Raw genomic sequence first — 14386 nt, forward strand, 5'->3', positions numbered from 1 at the left:
CCTTGAAGTGTGACTTCTGGATGTTGACTGAGAAACCTGGCTTTCAGATACCGCTATTTGACCACACATGCCAAGTGTGTTGCCAATAGCAACAGTCCTTGCTATTCAGAATCCTAAATGGTCGGTCTTAAACTGACTTAGAGCACAGTGCTGCCTCTTGACCATAAGGGATTGATAGGGCATCCTCCCGTAAACATCAGTCCTTTGCTTCTTGTAGCCAAAGCACCCAACTACCCAGCGGGAGAGGGTTTGCCTGGCAGAAATGTCCAATGTCAGCGCTAGTACCTTACTGCCTAGTCTCTTCATTCTGTCAGAGTGGACAGAGGGCACTATTAAGCCTGAGGAATGACTGCTGGTGCCAGTGCGTCCAGGTCCCCACCACCACCACCACCATTCCCAGCTCCCCTTGTCAGTATACCACCTCTGGACCAGGGTATAGACCAAAGGTAAAACAGGGCCAGGGAAGTTCCTAATTTTGAGCCTGAGGGACTGTTCCAGCTTTGTAAGGATTAAGATGATGATGGCTATCATCTCTCAAACTGCGCTGTCCATGCCAGGCCATTTGAACATGGGCATCATTGCACTGGATGCTCAAAGGCACCCTAGGAAGCAGGTACTGCTGTCAACGCATTACAGACGGGGCCTTACTGTTGTAGAAAAGCGGCACAGACAGCCCTTATCCCTCTTTAAGCACTTAAACACAGAAGAAAGAAAAATTTACATATATATATGTGTGTATATATCTATGTATATACACATATATATGTGTATAGATATACATATATATATAATACATACAATAACATGCTGACTTTAACTTGGAGGATTACAATTTTCATTGAAAACAAAGCTTTCCATGTTCTCATTGCAGATGTGCTGGTATTTCTTCAGGATCATTACCTTTTCTTACACTTAAAGGAATGGCAGAAAATCTACTAGAAATAATGTTTTTCTTTCACCCAGAAGTGGAGGAAAGGGAGTGCAGAAAAAATATTTTTCCACTGTATTGTCAGAGGCATTAGATAAATGATTTCTATGGATTTAGTTGTGCTTATTTATATGGAGGTCCTAATTTTCATAGATATGCACTTATTTAATAGTTGAGGCTTAATCTTTTTCACTTTATATATAAAACTTTTCTTGAGTACTCAACCTAATAGCCTGAATGTCTTAAAGCAGCATTCAAAAGAAACCTGTACAATTAAAGCAAAATGTTAATTGTATAATCTAAGAACATAACGGTGTTCACTATAGAACTCTTTCCATTTTTCTGTATATTTGAAGTTTTTGACAGTAAGTTGTTCAAGGGTAGAGGGAAGTCACCTGCAATGATACTAACAAATCTTGACTTCCCATGGAACTTTCACAAGGTCGCTAATGGGAAAACATGTGTATCCATGTTTGAAAGTTTATCACTGATAGCTATAAAAAAGAAAAAGAAATTTAAGAAAGTCTTATTTTCACTGAACGAAATTTAGAAAATAGACCAAAAAAAGAATCTCTCATAAGTTCACTTACACAGCTACAGAAACTTTCAGTATATTGTTATCTTCTTTCCAATCCTTTTTGTGTATATACTATTTGGTTTTATACATTAATATTTTGCAACCTTTTCAAAAATCGTATGTAATTTGTTAAATGGCTGTATGGTATTCCATTATATGTTATATAAACATACCATACTGTAGTTCCCAAACTTAATTACTCAACAGAGTCACCTGGGAACATTCTTTGGGACCCACCTACTAAATAAGAATCTCCAGGGATGGCAAGGAATATGAATTTTTGACGCTTACCCTGCGATTATAATGCATTTAATTAACCTACATACTTCATGTGTTTAATCCACTATTTTCAAACATCAAGTAGTTTTCAAACTGCCGCTTAAATGACAATCACAATGATAACAGTACCTGTAAGGACAGGTATCTCTCCGCATACATATACAATTATTCCCTGAGGACAATAAAGTGGTTTGTTCGTTTTTAAAAAAAGACTTAGTGATCAGGGAACTATAGAGTAACTGCAGCTCTGGGTGTGCTTACCCAACCACAATCAGGGAATTCTAGGGAAGACTAGCAGTCATCCAGGGCTGCCTTGACTACTCAAGAAGGGGTCAATTGGGAGTTAAGAGTCCTAGCAACCCTAGAAAAACTCGCAAAGACAGAGGTCTGCCTTCTCCCTTATCTCCATAATCACAAAGGTCCTGCTCAAAAGGGCCCCCTTGAGTATAACACTGAAATTGGCTCTTGCTGTCTTCTGCTATTTTAAAAAACAGATATGGTAGTTCACATAGTATGGATCCCCAAGAGCAGTTTCTCAAACTTAGTTCCATAGACTCCTAAGTATTCTCAGGCATCTGCAAGTGCAGTACGTTTTGGTTTAAATGTTGTGTTTCAATTGTGATGGTAACATACATATAAGGTAAATGCTAGACAAGTCACTCAATTTCAGGGCCTGCAGTCTTATGTTTAAGATCAAAATGGCACAAGGTCACTACCACTTAAGAAACTTAAGTCAATGTTTCTCAAACTAGGATGCGTGGACGTACTCCCAGGGTTCCCTGACAATTTTTTTTCTTTAAAAGGAGTTTATACCATACTGAAAGTTGAGAGCCACTAGCTTAGAATACAACCCATATTGCTTTTCTTTCCCGAGCAGCACCCTGCCCATGCCCAGCACTCAGTAAAAGTTAAGGCTGCACAGTTCTGTGCAGCATCGGGTCTCACCTAAGAGGTCTCCACCAGGCCTTGCAGCCACACTTCTTGAACCATTCCCCAGGGCAACGAGAATCAATTCCTCGCCTTTTATCTTACTGACAAAAACTAATATGCTGGGTCTCAAAAAAACTTTCAGAGACTATCAAGTCCAACCCCACTCACACAGTACACGGGAAAAGTGAGGCCCAAAGATGCGAAGTGCCTTAAGTGAGATGACACAGCTAGCTAGCAGCAGAGACAAAACAAGAACGTAAGCCTCCTATCCCAACTTCAGTACCTCGGCTGACGTGTAGAGAGCACGATTAGGGATCGCACAGACCTCATTCCCACCACCCTCCCCATCCTATGTCCACCCTCCCCTGGTCCCCAACCCCCTTCTGGCCTCTCCAAGTCGACTCGCCTCGCTCTATTCCGGGCCTTCACAAGGATTCCACACTCCCCAACTCCAACCCTACTTCTTCTGGCCTTCCCTCGCCTACAAAACACACACTGAGAGAGCCCCACCAAGGAGTGGCAGTGTCAGAACCCGCAGTGATCCTCCGCGCTGCGGAGTCCGCTCCGAGGCGCATGCGCCACCCCAAGTCGGCGCGCGTCGGTGACGTCATGGACGGCGCCATCCTCGAGTTTGGAGCTTGTGGCTCCTGATGCCGGTAGGAGCGTGTCAGTCTGTCAGCTTAGCTTACCGCGCGACTTCGGGCAGAAGGAGCCTCTCCACCACAAACTTTGACGAGAGAGGCTGTGGTGGTCGAGGGCTGCTGAAGAAAGTAGAGAGAGGTAAAGAGTGAGCGACGCCTGAAGAAGACGTCAACAGAGCGCACCGGAAGCGGCCCGAGAATGAACAGTAAGCCGTGTTGAGGGTCACGAAATTGGAGAGGGGTGGGATGTTAAAGAGTCGGAGACTAGGTGTAGATCCTGGTGAGTGAAAAGGGCCGCTGCGGAGTCCGAACGGATCTGCTGTGGAAATTGTCCCGCCTTACCTAAGTGTAACTGTGGCCCGGAGTCCCCGTTGGCCTGCCTAGTCTCTGAACTATGTCAGAGCTGGAGGCAGGTTCTCTCCGGGGGCTGCTCAGTAGTGAGTGAGTGGTGCTAGAGGTCGGCCCAAGGGCTTGGCGCGACTTGGCCACTGTCTCCCTCTTGGCGTGGTCAAGGCCCTGTTCCTCTGTGCAACCCGGTTTCCCCTTTTGTAAGGTACTGATAATGATGCCTGCCCAGCCTGTTGTTCTGTGAATCACCCTTGTCTGGTGTAAAGCGCAGGGAGCGTGCTGGGCATTGATACCACTAGCCCAAAGCTTTGAGAGTTGAGCAGAGGTGTGCCAAGGAAGGGAGCAAGCACCCAGGGCATTTAGAGGCAGGGGCCTGACACCGTCAAAACTGGATTTTGAGTTCCACCTCTGCCACTCCCTACCTGTGTGATCAAGTTAAGTGTCTCAGCATATTTTAACTTCAATTTTCTCAGTGCATAATAGGAATAATAACTCTTTTAAAGGATTGTTCAGAAAGTATAATGAGATAAAATATATGCAGCTTTTAATCAGGGGCATGACAAGCAATGAGGGCTCAATAACTGTTAGATGTCTATTGTTATAGGAAAAAAAAAGACTTCTGGGTCTAATGCAAGTCACCTGTGACAGGTACAGAGTCATTCCTGGGGTCCAGGCCCTGCAAGTTGCTCTCTACAGACAGGTTTTAATCCCTATCTTCCATCTGAGAGAGAACCAGACTCTATAAAACTTGTAACCCCTTTGGTTTGCTGGTTCAAATGTACTCAGGGAAGCACAGTCGAGCTGGGATGGAATTTATAGAGCGTGAACCAAATTTTTAGTCTTTTGGCCCTTAAACCAGACCTTTGTCTCATTCTTATTCCATTCACACCCATGTTCTATCCCCAATGCCATGGTTTTCTTCTTCAGACAAATTAAGAAACAGGAGTGTGAGTTTTTAAAGGTTAAAACCACATTGAGCAATGTGTATTTTGAGCTTGAAGAAAGATCTACTGTATTTTATCAGTTTAGGACACCATCAATTTTATAATACATCTCAGTTTCCTAGATATTAAAATGTGAAGAGTCTTTTTTAAACATCTATCAGTAAACAAAATGTAATAGTTCCAACTATCTTCATCCTGGAAAGCCCTGTCACATAACTTTTAAATGAGTTACATCATTAGACTTTTAGAGCAACTGCTCAGGCTGCTAACCTGTGGTATTTTAAACCAGGGCAACTCTAAGTATTGTCTGCTGAGCTTCAGGAGCATCTGAGAACTTGTTAGGAATGCAGGATCTGAGAGTGGGGCCCAAGAATCTACATTTTAATAAGTTCCCAGAGATTCTGACACACATTCATGTTTGAGAAGCATTTTTTTTAAGGCACACCATTGGAACTTCTAGCACAGATGTGGCTGGAGGGTAGGGCAAGAGGCATCAGAAAGCTTTGAAGCTGTGCTCATTGTACTGCCCCCATCTTCTGTCTCTGAATAAGCATAGTTATTTTCCTAGTTATAAAAGTCTTAGGTCTTATAGCCATAGCCAACAGAGTTGATCATTTCGTGTTTGTTTTCTTTAAACCCCCCAGGTGTGATCTACCGTGCCTTCTCTCAGAAAGATGCAAAACAGTTCGACATTCAGGTACAGTGCTTGGCAGGAGGTCTGGGAGCAACAGAGGTGATGACAAAGATGGCTCAGTGGCTTCTTAACCGTTAGTGCTGTTTTAGATGTCCTTTCCCACATTTCACTCCTCATGTTTCCAGCAGACATGTTAGGCTTAATCAGGGTGTGTTGTTCTGCTGGCCTCCTTTCCCATTATACCAGAGTCAAGTTTGGTTAACTGGGATTTCTTGATCTGTGGCATCTTCCCCTGTGTAGGGGACACTAGGCTATGCTCACCTGACACCTGCCGTGGCAAGCGCTGTCATTTGACCTTGTTACTGTGCCCCTTTCACTCCTGAAGAGGGCAGTCAGATCACATTTCATTAGTGTAATTGATGGATCATATCTGGGTGCTACAAACATTCTTTGTCAGTTTGGCAGAAGCTTCATTGGTGACTCATAATGAGGGAGTTGCTTTTGAAATCAAGATTTTGGAAGGCTGATACACCTTAATTTGGCTTCTCCATGAAAGATGGGCCACTTAGGTATTTAAAGAATCAAGTGTTCTTTTACAGTAATAATACTGATAATAATGAATTTTTACTTTTTAAAAGTACAAAGCTGAAGCTTACTGCCCTCCTTACCATGGGCTACCATGAAGAGCGTGTGTATCACACCTTTATCCCCACCTCCCACCCATCCACGTGCCTGCTTCTGCCCATGAAATGAGAGCTTGATTACTATTGACACATTAGCCGCAAGGTGTTTGCAGCCCAGTTAGTGCAGCAAAGGTCCAGGAAATGGCCCCGTTAAGAGGGAGGACCTCAGTAGACCGTGCTCCCCAGGGCTGTGGCAAACATGAGGGCAGAGCATCAGAATGAGGAATAGACTGGTGGAACTCCAACTTGAGAGACAGTGATGCTTGTTCCTTCAGGAATTACACACAATTTATGATGGTTACTTTGCCCAGAAGTCCTCTCTAAGTGCAGGTGCTCAGTCACAGTCACGTGATGCTCTGTTCTATGTGGAAAAGAGTGAACACATGGGGCTAAGATACGCTGACAGTTTATTTCCTCAAGTGATGCCAGAGCGGACCAGGAAAATAGCCATGCTGCATCCACAGGCTGGAAACGCAAGGAAAGAGTATTACGATATGGCCCCAATGTCAAAATCCCTACCTGCTGCGGCTGGGCCCACCCCGGAGTGCTTGGTCATGCCGTTTTTCCTAGTGTTGGGTCATTTCCTTCAAGGCCATAGCCTGGCTCTACTCTGAGCTTGCCTTCATCTGATCATGACAGTTTAAATACCATTGTCATACATTTCTCAAGGATGAGAGAAGTCTTTTTTTCCAAAGGTAATGGTTTTTTTGTTTGTTTTGCTTTAATTTTTTTATTGTTGTTTTTTTGTTTTGTTTTGTTTTTATCCTCAGAATAACCTCAGAGGGCAGGGTAGGAGGTTGGAGTTTGACGTGGCTGTTGTGTGTGGCAGTTACGAATTGGCATTTGAATGTGACTTTCACATCTGCCCAGCTGGGGGTAGCAAACACGCAGCAGATGAGAGGCTGTGTGAGCCTCAGTGGGTAGATAGGTGGGTCAGTGAAGGCGGCCCATCTGCTGTTGCAGCGGTGTGTGGGAGGGCCTAGGGGTCTGGGTAGCCCCAACCAGAATTGTGAGCACCACACCATCTTGTCCTCATGCAGCACCTAGGAACCCAGCGGGCCGAGGCCTTTGTGAGGGCCTTCCTGAAGCGGAGCATGCCCCGCATGAGCCAACAAGCCCAGGAGGACCACCTGCAACGCAAGGCCGTTGTTCTGGAGTACTTCCCTCACCGGAAGCGGAAGGAAAAGAGAAAGAAATCTAAAGGCCTTTCTGCCAAGCAGAGGAGGGAGCTGCGGCTCTTTGACATTAATCCAGAGCAACAGAGGTATGGCAAGCCTTTCCTGCCTTTCCACCCCAGAGACTTAGTCTTCCTTGTGTTGAGTATGGACTTGGGAAGCTAGGTAGCCCCTGCTCTGCTTGAGCTAAGAGAGCCTCTCCCACTTCTGCCACAAGGGGGCAGGCTTCCTTTACCAATTCGGACTGTTTGGGTTTGGCTTTTCTGCTTGGCTTCTGTCCTATCCTTAACTAATAAGACCAGTGCCATAAGCCATGGGCAACAGACTATTTGTCCTTCAGTTTTCTTAGAGAAACTGATATTTCTTAACATATATCTCTGTAGCTTCTAACAGCACTAGACAGAATCACCCATTGGGGTCTTATTGCCAAAGAACGTGCTGCCCACATGTTTGAGAAGTTTCTGAAAGAGACACGTTACTCTCTGTGGGAGAACATGTTCCTCCCTCCCTCCAGCTGGCACTCCATCCCTCTTTGGCCACGATTCGGCATTTGCATGCCTTAGGACTGTTCGTATGCTTTTGCTCCAAGATCTGTAACCAGACAGCCTCCCACATCCCACAAGATAGAGTCTGTCACTTTGTTCATGGCCCCTCTCACAAAATCAGCTGGGCTTTGGGAGGAGGAAGGGACTGCTGCCTGCCCCTGGTGTGCCTCACCCATGTCCCCACCAATAGAGTCCACTTTGGGTTTGAGCCTGAGGTTCTCATTTCTCTAACCAGTAGCTTCGTTAAATAGACTCCCTGTGAAGCACCAGGAAGGCCCATTTGGGGTCGTCTCACCTGCTCCCTCTCCTTCACCCCGCCACTTCTCACTCATCCTCCAGACAGACCCTGTCACCTTGCACAGGGACTTATGACAACCAGTAACTCCTGTTTACTGAGGGCTTACTGGGTTCAGCTTCCTGTAACAGAAAACCTCAAAATAGCAGTGGCTTAAATAAGATGGAAGTTTATTTATCTTGTGCAAAGAAGTCTAGATGAACACCATCCTGGGCTGGTGTGGTAGGCAGTTCCATGGCCATCAGACAACCCAGGAGTGTAGCCCTGGGTGCGTCCTTGCTGCTCCACCATTTGTAGGTGTTCCTTCGTGGTCTAAGATGTCTGCTTGAGCTCCAGCTGTCATGCCTGCATCTAACCAGCAGGAAGGATGAAGGGGCAAAGGAAGGCAACGCCTTCCTCTTCTCATGAGCAAAAACTTAGCTTTGAGAGGGTTCTACCCGTGAGGAAGCTAAGGTTTGAGAGGTGAAAGTGCTGGATTTTAGTGTGGTTATCGGGAGTAGAACTAGGATTTGCACCCAGGCCCCAGTGATCCAGGTCATGGTCCTTGGCATCAAGCCAAGCTCTGTGCTCTTTGGATGTTATAATCCCAAGCTCACATTGCCTAACGTTTTACCTCTATCTGACTTTGCCACAGATACAGTCTTTTTCTCCCTCTGCATGAACTCTGGAAACAGTACATCCGGGATCTGTGCAATGGTCTCAAACCAGACATGTGAGTTACAATTCTGAAGCCTTGCCCTTTGAGGCAGAGCCCAAGTCTTAGGATCGTTGTAAATGCAGCTTCCGGAGCCTGCTATCAGCATTGCCTGGCTGCGGAGGTTTGTAGACCTGTTTACTTCTTTCAGAATTCATTATCATGGTATACATTATGGGCTTTTGTTTACCTCGTAGGCAGCCACAGATGATTCAGGCCAAGCTTTTAAAGGCAGATCTTCACGGCGCTATTGTTTCAGGTAATTTGCCTGAGAGCACATCATCTGGGTGGCCAAGCCATCATTCAGTGACAAGTCCTTGCTGTGTGGATATCCCTACATCAGCAGCACTTCGGGTGGACGATGACTATAGCTGTCTTAGCCAATTCTGGCCACTCGTTAGATACTCTAAATGGCCTCTGTGTACCTTCTCCACACAGAAGACCCCTGCTGGTATCCCAAAGGACACTGCAGCTGCTGGCACTCACCCACAGCCTGGTATCTTGAACAGCCCCATGGTTTTAAATGTCGGCTATGGACCAACAGTTCCCATGTTGTCATCTCCAGCACAAACCTTACCCTTGAACTCCTTGAATTCAACTGTCTACTGGACATAGCCACCCAGACGTGCAGTAGACACTGTAAACTTCACTTATCCAAAACAGAACTCTGGACCTCTCCTCAGATCAGCCCCTCCCCTGGCCTTCATCATCTAAGTTGCCACTGAGAATCACCTTTAGTAATACCACTGAGTACTACTGAGTGCCACTAATACAGTACCACTATTTACCCTGGTTGTTCAAGCCAAAAACCTAGGAGGTATCCACATTCCTTCTTTCCTAATTGCCTACCTCTAATCCATTAGCACGTCCTAACACCCAAATCTAAGCCACCACCATCTCCCCTGGGTTACTGCAAAGCTGCCTAACCCTCTCCCGGCTGACACACTGCTCCTCCCCTGACCAGGCAGCCAGAGTGAAGACTCTACAACAGAAAGCAAGTTGTGTCCCTTCTGCCTCCTTACTGTGGTCTAAACAGCCTGTCCAACCTCCTTGGGCACCAGGTCTAATCATACTGGCCTGCTTTCTGCTTCTCACCAGGCCTGGCCCTGCCACAGGGTCTTAGCATTTGCTTTTTCCCTCTACCCAGAGAGTTCAGTGTGCTCAGGGACTGATTCTTTCTCATTATTCAGGTCCCTACTAGGATGTCACTTCCCAGAGGTCTACCATAGCTAAAGATGACCCCCCACCCCATTACCCTGCCCTTGTTTTTTTCATAACACTCATCACTATCAGAAAATACAGTTTTCTGGTTTGGTATACATTACCCCTCCCCCTATTAGAACAGCAGCTTCGTGAGAGCAGGACTTACTACTGTGCCCAGCACCTACCTAGGACACTGCCAGACACATAGGAGGCGTTCAGTGAATGTGTATTGACTACATTGGGGGATAGGTTGGGGGAGGTGAGAGGCCTACTGCCTGTGGTGGCAGCTCACTGCTGGGTGGCCTATACTGGGCTCCCATTCTGTTCAGAGTTCAGGACGTTCTGGGAAGACCATGATGAACAGGCGTTCATTCAGGTCCTGTAAGTGAGACTTGGCCCTGCCAGAGCAACCCGACTGTGGGCCTTGGTGGTGCTAGATACATGTGTGACCTCTTGGCTCCAGAATCCTGCCCAGGACCCCTGTGGCAGCAGGCATTCCAAAGGACATCTTATCAGAGCACAGAGGCTATAAAGCCACCGCCAAGGGATTGGGAAGCCTAGGTTCTCATCCCACTTGGTCCCTGCCCAGCCAAGGAGCCTCCACCTCACCCTGCCCCTGTGGGTGGTCTTTCTTCCTCTGCTGGCTCAAGGTTGGGACCAGAACCCACAGCCCCCGCAGGCCTGGCTGCCTGTGGCTCCCCTAACACCACAGAGGCCTGAGCCCTGAACCACCCTTTTCCTTTGCAGTTACAAAATCCAAATGCCCCTCCTATGTGGGCATTACAGGAATCCTTCTACAGGAAACAAAGCACATTTTCAAAATTATCACTAAAGAAGACCGCCTGAAAGGTACGTAACTGGATCGCCGTGGGCTGTGGCCTCCCCAGCCGGTTTGTCGGCCCTTTCCTCATGGCTCTAAAGCTCAGTTTGGCCTTTCAGGTCAGCACAGATGGTAGGTACCTGCTGACCTTACATTCCAAGCCTGCAGAGACCGTCCCGGCACCCAGGGCTCTCCCTGAGGTACTCATGAGCCCAGCCAGCAGCCTTGGCCAGATGTGATCAAGGGGAGGAGGGGCTGCTTGGCTGTGCCTCCAGGCACCGGGGTCTGTTTCCAGGACTGGGACCCTCCACCTGCCCAAAGGCTGCTGCCTCCCAGAGGGTTGCAGCCAGACAGATAGCAGGGACGAAGCTAAGGTAGCACCTGCCCCTGGAGTTCCCAGAGCCAGCGCCCTTGGTGGTGATTCTCTGGGTCCCAGGGAAGCAAGGGCAAGCTTATCCGCCTGGTGTGCTAGAGCTCACTGCTCTGGCAGAGACGAGCGGCGTGTCTGTCAGGATTTCCACACCCCCTCCTTGCCCATGAATCCAGAGATTTCAAAACCACAGTGGGAGGTTTTTGTTCCTTTAATTTTTTGAAGCTTGGTTTTCTTGTTGCTTTGTTCCATTCCCCTCTATATTCTTCTGCTCTCATTTTAGACCTCAGAAAGTGGTGTACAGATTTCCCCAGTAAGCATAAAGCCGTGAGTCCATCTGAGAGTTATGCGGCAAGACCTGTTTCTGGCAGTTTTTCTGGGGGTTTCTGGTTTTGGGAGTTTGGTTCATAGCCTTTGACCCGGAAAACTAGGTGTTGAGTTATATTTAAAATGTGAATAAATTGGCCTTTTGGCAGAATAATCCCCTTTAATCCTGATGCTGTTACCTTTGTGGGTTCCTCTATTTCTTATTATCTTTTCCTTTTAGCTTGTTGTATTTTCTAATACAAACATCTTGGGAATAATAGTCTCCACAAAAGTGAACTTACTGCCAGGATTTTTTCCCTCATCCTTTTTCTCCTGCTTTTTTTTAGTTATCCCCAAGCTAAACTCTGTGTTCACTGTGGAGATCGATGGCTTTATTTCCTACATTTATGGGAGCAAATTCCAGCTGCGGTCAAGCGAGCGGTCTGCGAAGAAGTTCAAAGCAAAGGGAACAATTGACTTGTGAGCTCTTCCTGCCTAAGGGAATCGTTTATGACAGCGAAAAACTGGAAACAACCTGAATTACCCACCTTTCAGGGAAGAGATGGTTGGGCCAGTTCTGGTTATAGACCACCTCCAGCCAGTCTAAATCAGAGTTGAGGACGTTTAATCATCTGGGAAGGAGCACACTGTACTGAGCACAGAAGTCAGGGACCACAGGGATGTGTCTTTATAGATGCTCTTGTTTTTGTATTACTCCCATGGACAGAAAAGATTGGCAGAAAACACCGGAATTAACACAGGTTGACTTGAATAGTGAGTTTATTTGGTTTCTCTTTTTCATACTTTTCAGTGTTTTCAGAATGTTCTATGATGAATGAGTTGTTTATGTGATAATAAAATATGCATGTGGGCATGAACAGGCTACAGGAGTGATTCCTGCAGCACCGCCAGGATGGAAGGGAAGGGGAGGCCTGAGCTGTGCCTGGCTCGTGCCTTTACTTTTGCTCTGTCATCAGGCACCGTGTCTCACTAGTTCAGTGGTGCCCTGCTTCTTTGATACATCACTTTAAATCATGCCTGCTGTCGAACTCTTTGACCTGAGGTTTACTTTGCTGTTTCAAGAAAGTTGAAGAGGAATGAGTGGTGAAGTTGATAAGTGACTTAGGGCCCATTCGGGAGTCCGAACTGAGGTGAACCACAAAGGCAGAATGCCGGGCCTAGGTGTGCTTATTGAAGCCTGTTCCAGTATGGGGAGCTTAAGCCTACAAGAGTGTTCTCAATTCCTGAGTCTGTTAGACTCCAAAGGAAGGTGGGCTGAAGGGAAAATAAGACTGGAGCTCTTCCCAAGGCCTAACCTACTAGGAAAGCCTGAGTCCCCAGCAGTGGCACCTTAGTTGACCTCTTAGTCCCATTTTTGCTGCTGGAAGCTGTGGCTCTGCAGGCTCTGCAGTCTGACCCTAGCCCTCTGGGCAGTGTGCCTGTGGGCCAGTAGATGGGCCCTTCTGTGCAGGGCCTGAGTACAGACTGGCCGAATGAGGACGGGGTGGGGACCAGACTTCCAGGGTCTGCTACCAGGAGAGCCACATGGCTCAGAAGGCCCTATCGCCCCTTTCTTTTGAGAAGCAAGCGTTTGCTGACCAACAGGGTGAGGGCAGAAGCATTCCTGGCGACAAACTGGCAGCAAATTCATGTGCTTTTTCTTCTGCACCAAGAGAAGCAGCAATGCCAGAGGCTTCACTGTGTCAGCATTTTGCGCTCAGACTCCACACTGGACGAGAAACACCACAGTGGAGGGGAGAGCGTAAACACTGACTTCACGTTATTGGAGGAGAAGCAGGAAGACCTAGCGGTGCCTCTGCACCTCCCGAAGGCTGAGCGCGCCCAGGGTCTCCCACGGACGTGCCCGGCGGCTCGACCCCGCTTGCGTCTGTGCATGGTGTCCCTCACTTACCAGGAGGGTCTGAGTCTCCTTGGGTGCTCTCCCCAGTCTAGCCATCACTGCCTATGGTTGGGAGCTCAAGTCCCAGCACCACCTCAGACAGGGCAGCCTGACCCAGTGACAGCCCTCGGGTGTGACCACGAGGTCACTAGTACTCAGAGCACTCGTTTGCCCAAGGCCTCACAGCCTGAGACAGGTAGAGCTGGGATTTGAACCCCATAGTCTAGCTCCAGAGCCACGGGTGGCCGCAAGGATGCAAAGATACTCCAAAGTGCATGACGTGGTCCCTTTATTACCTGGGTTCCCACTGAGGGAATCTCTGGTCTTCCGTGTAATGTGGCTTCTGTTCTTCTGGCTATCTGAAAGTGCCACACTGGTAACAGCATAGGTGCTATAATTTCCTAAACCCCACTGCTCTTACCCACCCCTCTACAATGTAAAAGGCAGCCAATGTTGTGTAAATATACAGTTGCTTTCCAGAAAAGTTGTTGGAACCAATTGCCATGTGAAATCTGTTTTTCATTTGGCACAGACTCAAGTTTCCATGTGAGTGGCTGTTTAATTTGTAGACGTCTCTCCCCCTCCCCAGGGAGACTCGGTGAGAACGCTCACCTGCCACGAAGCTGCTGCTGCTGTGCATGTCTGTTTCTGGGACGCGCTGTTGTCCCCAGGCCCACTTAGCACTGGATCCTGTGCTCCAAGGACCATGCCATCCTCCCAGGCAGAGGAGGGGCCAAGGAGGGTGCAGGCCAGGCTGGGCACTGGCTCTGAGTGAGCGTTCCCAATGAAGCTGCACTAGTCGCTGCATAGGGAAGCACACAGGGCTGGCCGTGTCCCCATGGCTGTGACACAGGGCTTGTCATGGAGAGCGGTGTGGTACTTTGCAGTCCAGTCTCTCCCTTCTCCACTGCCCAGGGAGCAGGATCCCAGCAGAGCTGGGGCCTTTGACATGTAGGATACCTGTGAGACACAGGTAAATTTGCCTTGTGTGTAAACCTTAATGCCCAGGAGAACTCTGACCCAGAGAGGCCCATGGAGCAGCAGAATAGCTAACACCTCAGGACAGGATGGAGGAGGCTACGGGGTCAGGAGACATCAGTCCAGTGACCCACTG

General features: G+C 47.7%; 1 protein-coding gene across 7 annotated transcripts; it reads left to right on the top strand.

The window, feature by feature from the left end:
- The first annotated feature begins 3325 nt into the window (after positions 1–3325).
- On the top strand, positions 3326–12144 carry POP4 (POP4 homolog, ribonuclease P/MRP subunit). 7 transcript variants are annotated; one of them, XM_081217033.1, is made up of 7 exons: positions 3570–3635; positions 5292–5344; positions 7005–7228; positions 8614–8691; positions 8871–8932; positions 10624–10725; positions 11720–12144. In XM_081217033.1, the coding sequence occupies exons 1-7, from the start codon at positions 3602–3604 to the stop codon at positions 11854–11856; spliced, it is 690 nt and encodes a 229-aa protein (XP_081073159.1). In that variant the 5' UTR covers positions 3570–3601; the 3' UTR covers positions 11857–12144. The 7 variants fall into 7 exon arrangements, 6 of the variants coding, with proteins under 6 accessions (XP_081073157.1, XP_081073159.1, XP_081073160.1 ...); XM_081217034.1 differs by having other exon boundaries at positions 11350–11832; XR_014013800.1 differs by lacking the exon at positions 11720–12144 and having other exon boundaries at positions 8871–9490; positions 10624–11493.
- The last annotated feature ends 2242 nt before the right edge of the window (positions 12145–14386 follow it).

This window comes from Mesoplodon bidens (assembly GCF_964165515.1).
Source record: "Mesoplodon bidens genome assembly, chromosome: 18".
Classification (NCBI taxonomy): domain Eukaryota; kingdom Metazoa; phylum Chordata; class Mammalia; order Artiodactyla; family Ziphiidae; genus Mesoplodon; species Mesoplodon bidens.

Bases quoted from the DNA above. Each gene is read 5' to 3' on its own strand.
- POP4 (XM_081217030.1), top strand. From the start codon at position 3,602: ATGTTAAAGAGTCGGAGACTAGGTGTAGATCCTG. The intron at 5,345-7,004 runs GTACAGTGCTTG...GTCCTCATGCAG, and splicing joins CAAAACAGTTCGACATTCAG to CACCTAGGAACCCAGCGGGC. The intron at 7,229-8,613 runs GTATGGCAAGCC...ACTTTGCCACAG, and splicing joins ATTAATCCAGAGCAACAGAG to ATACAGTCTTTTTCTCCCTC.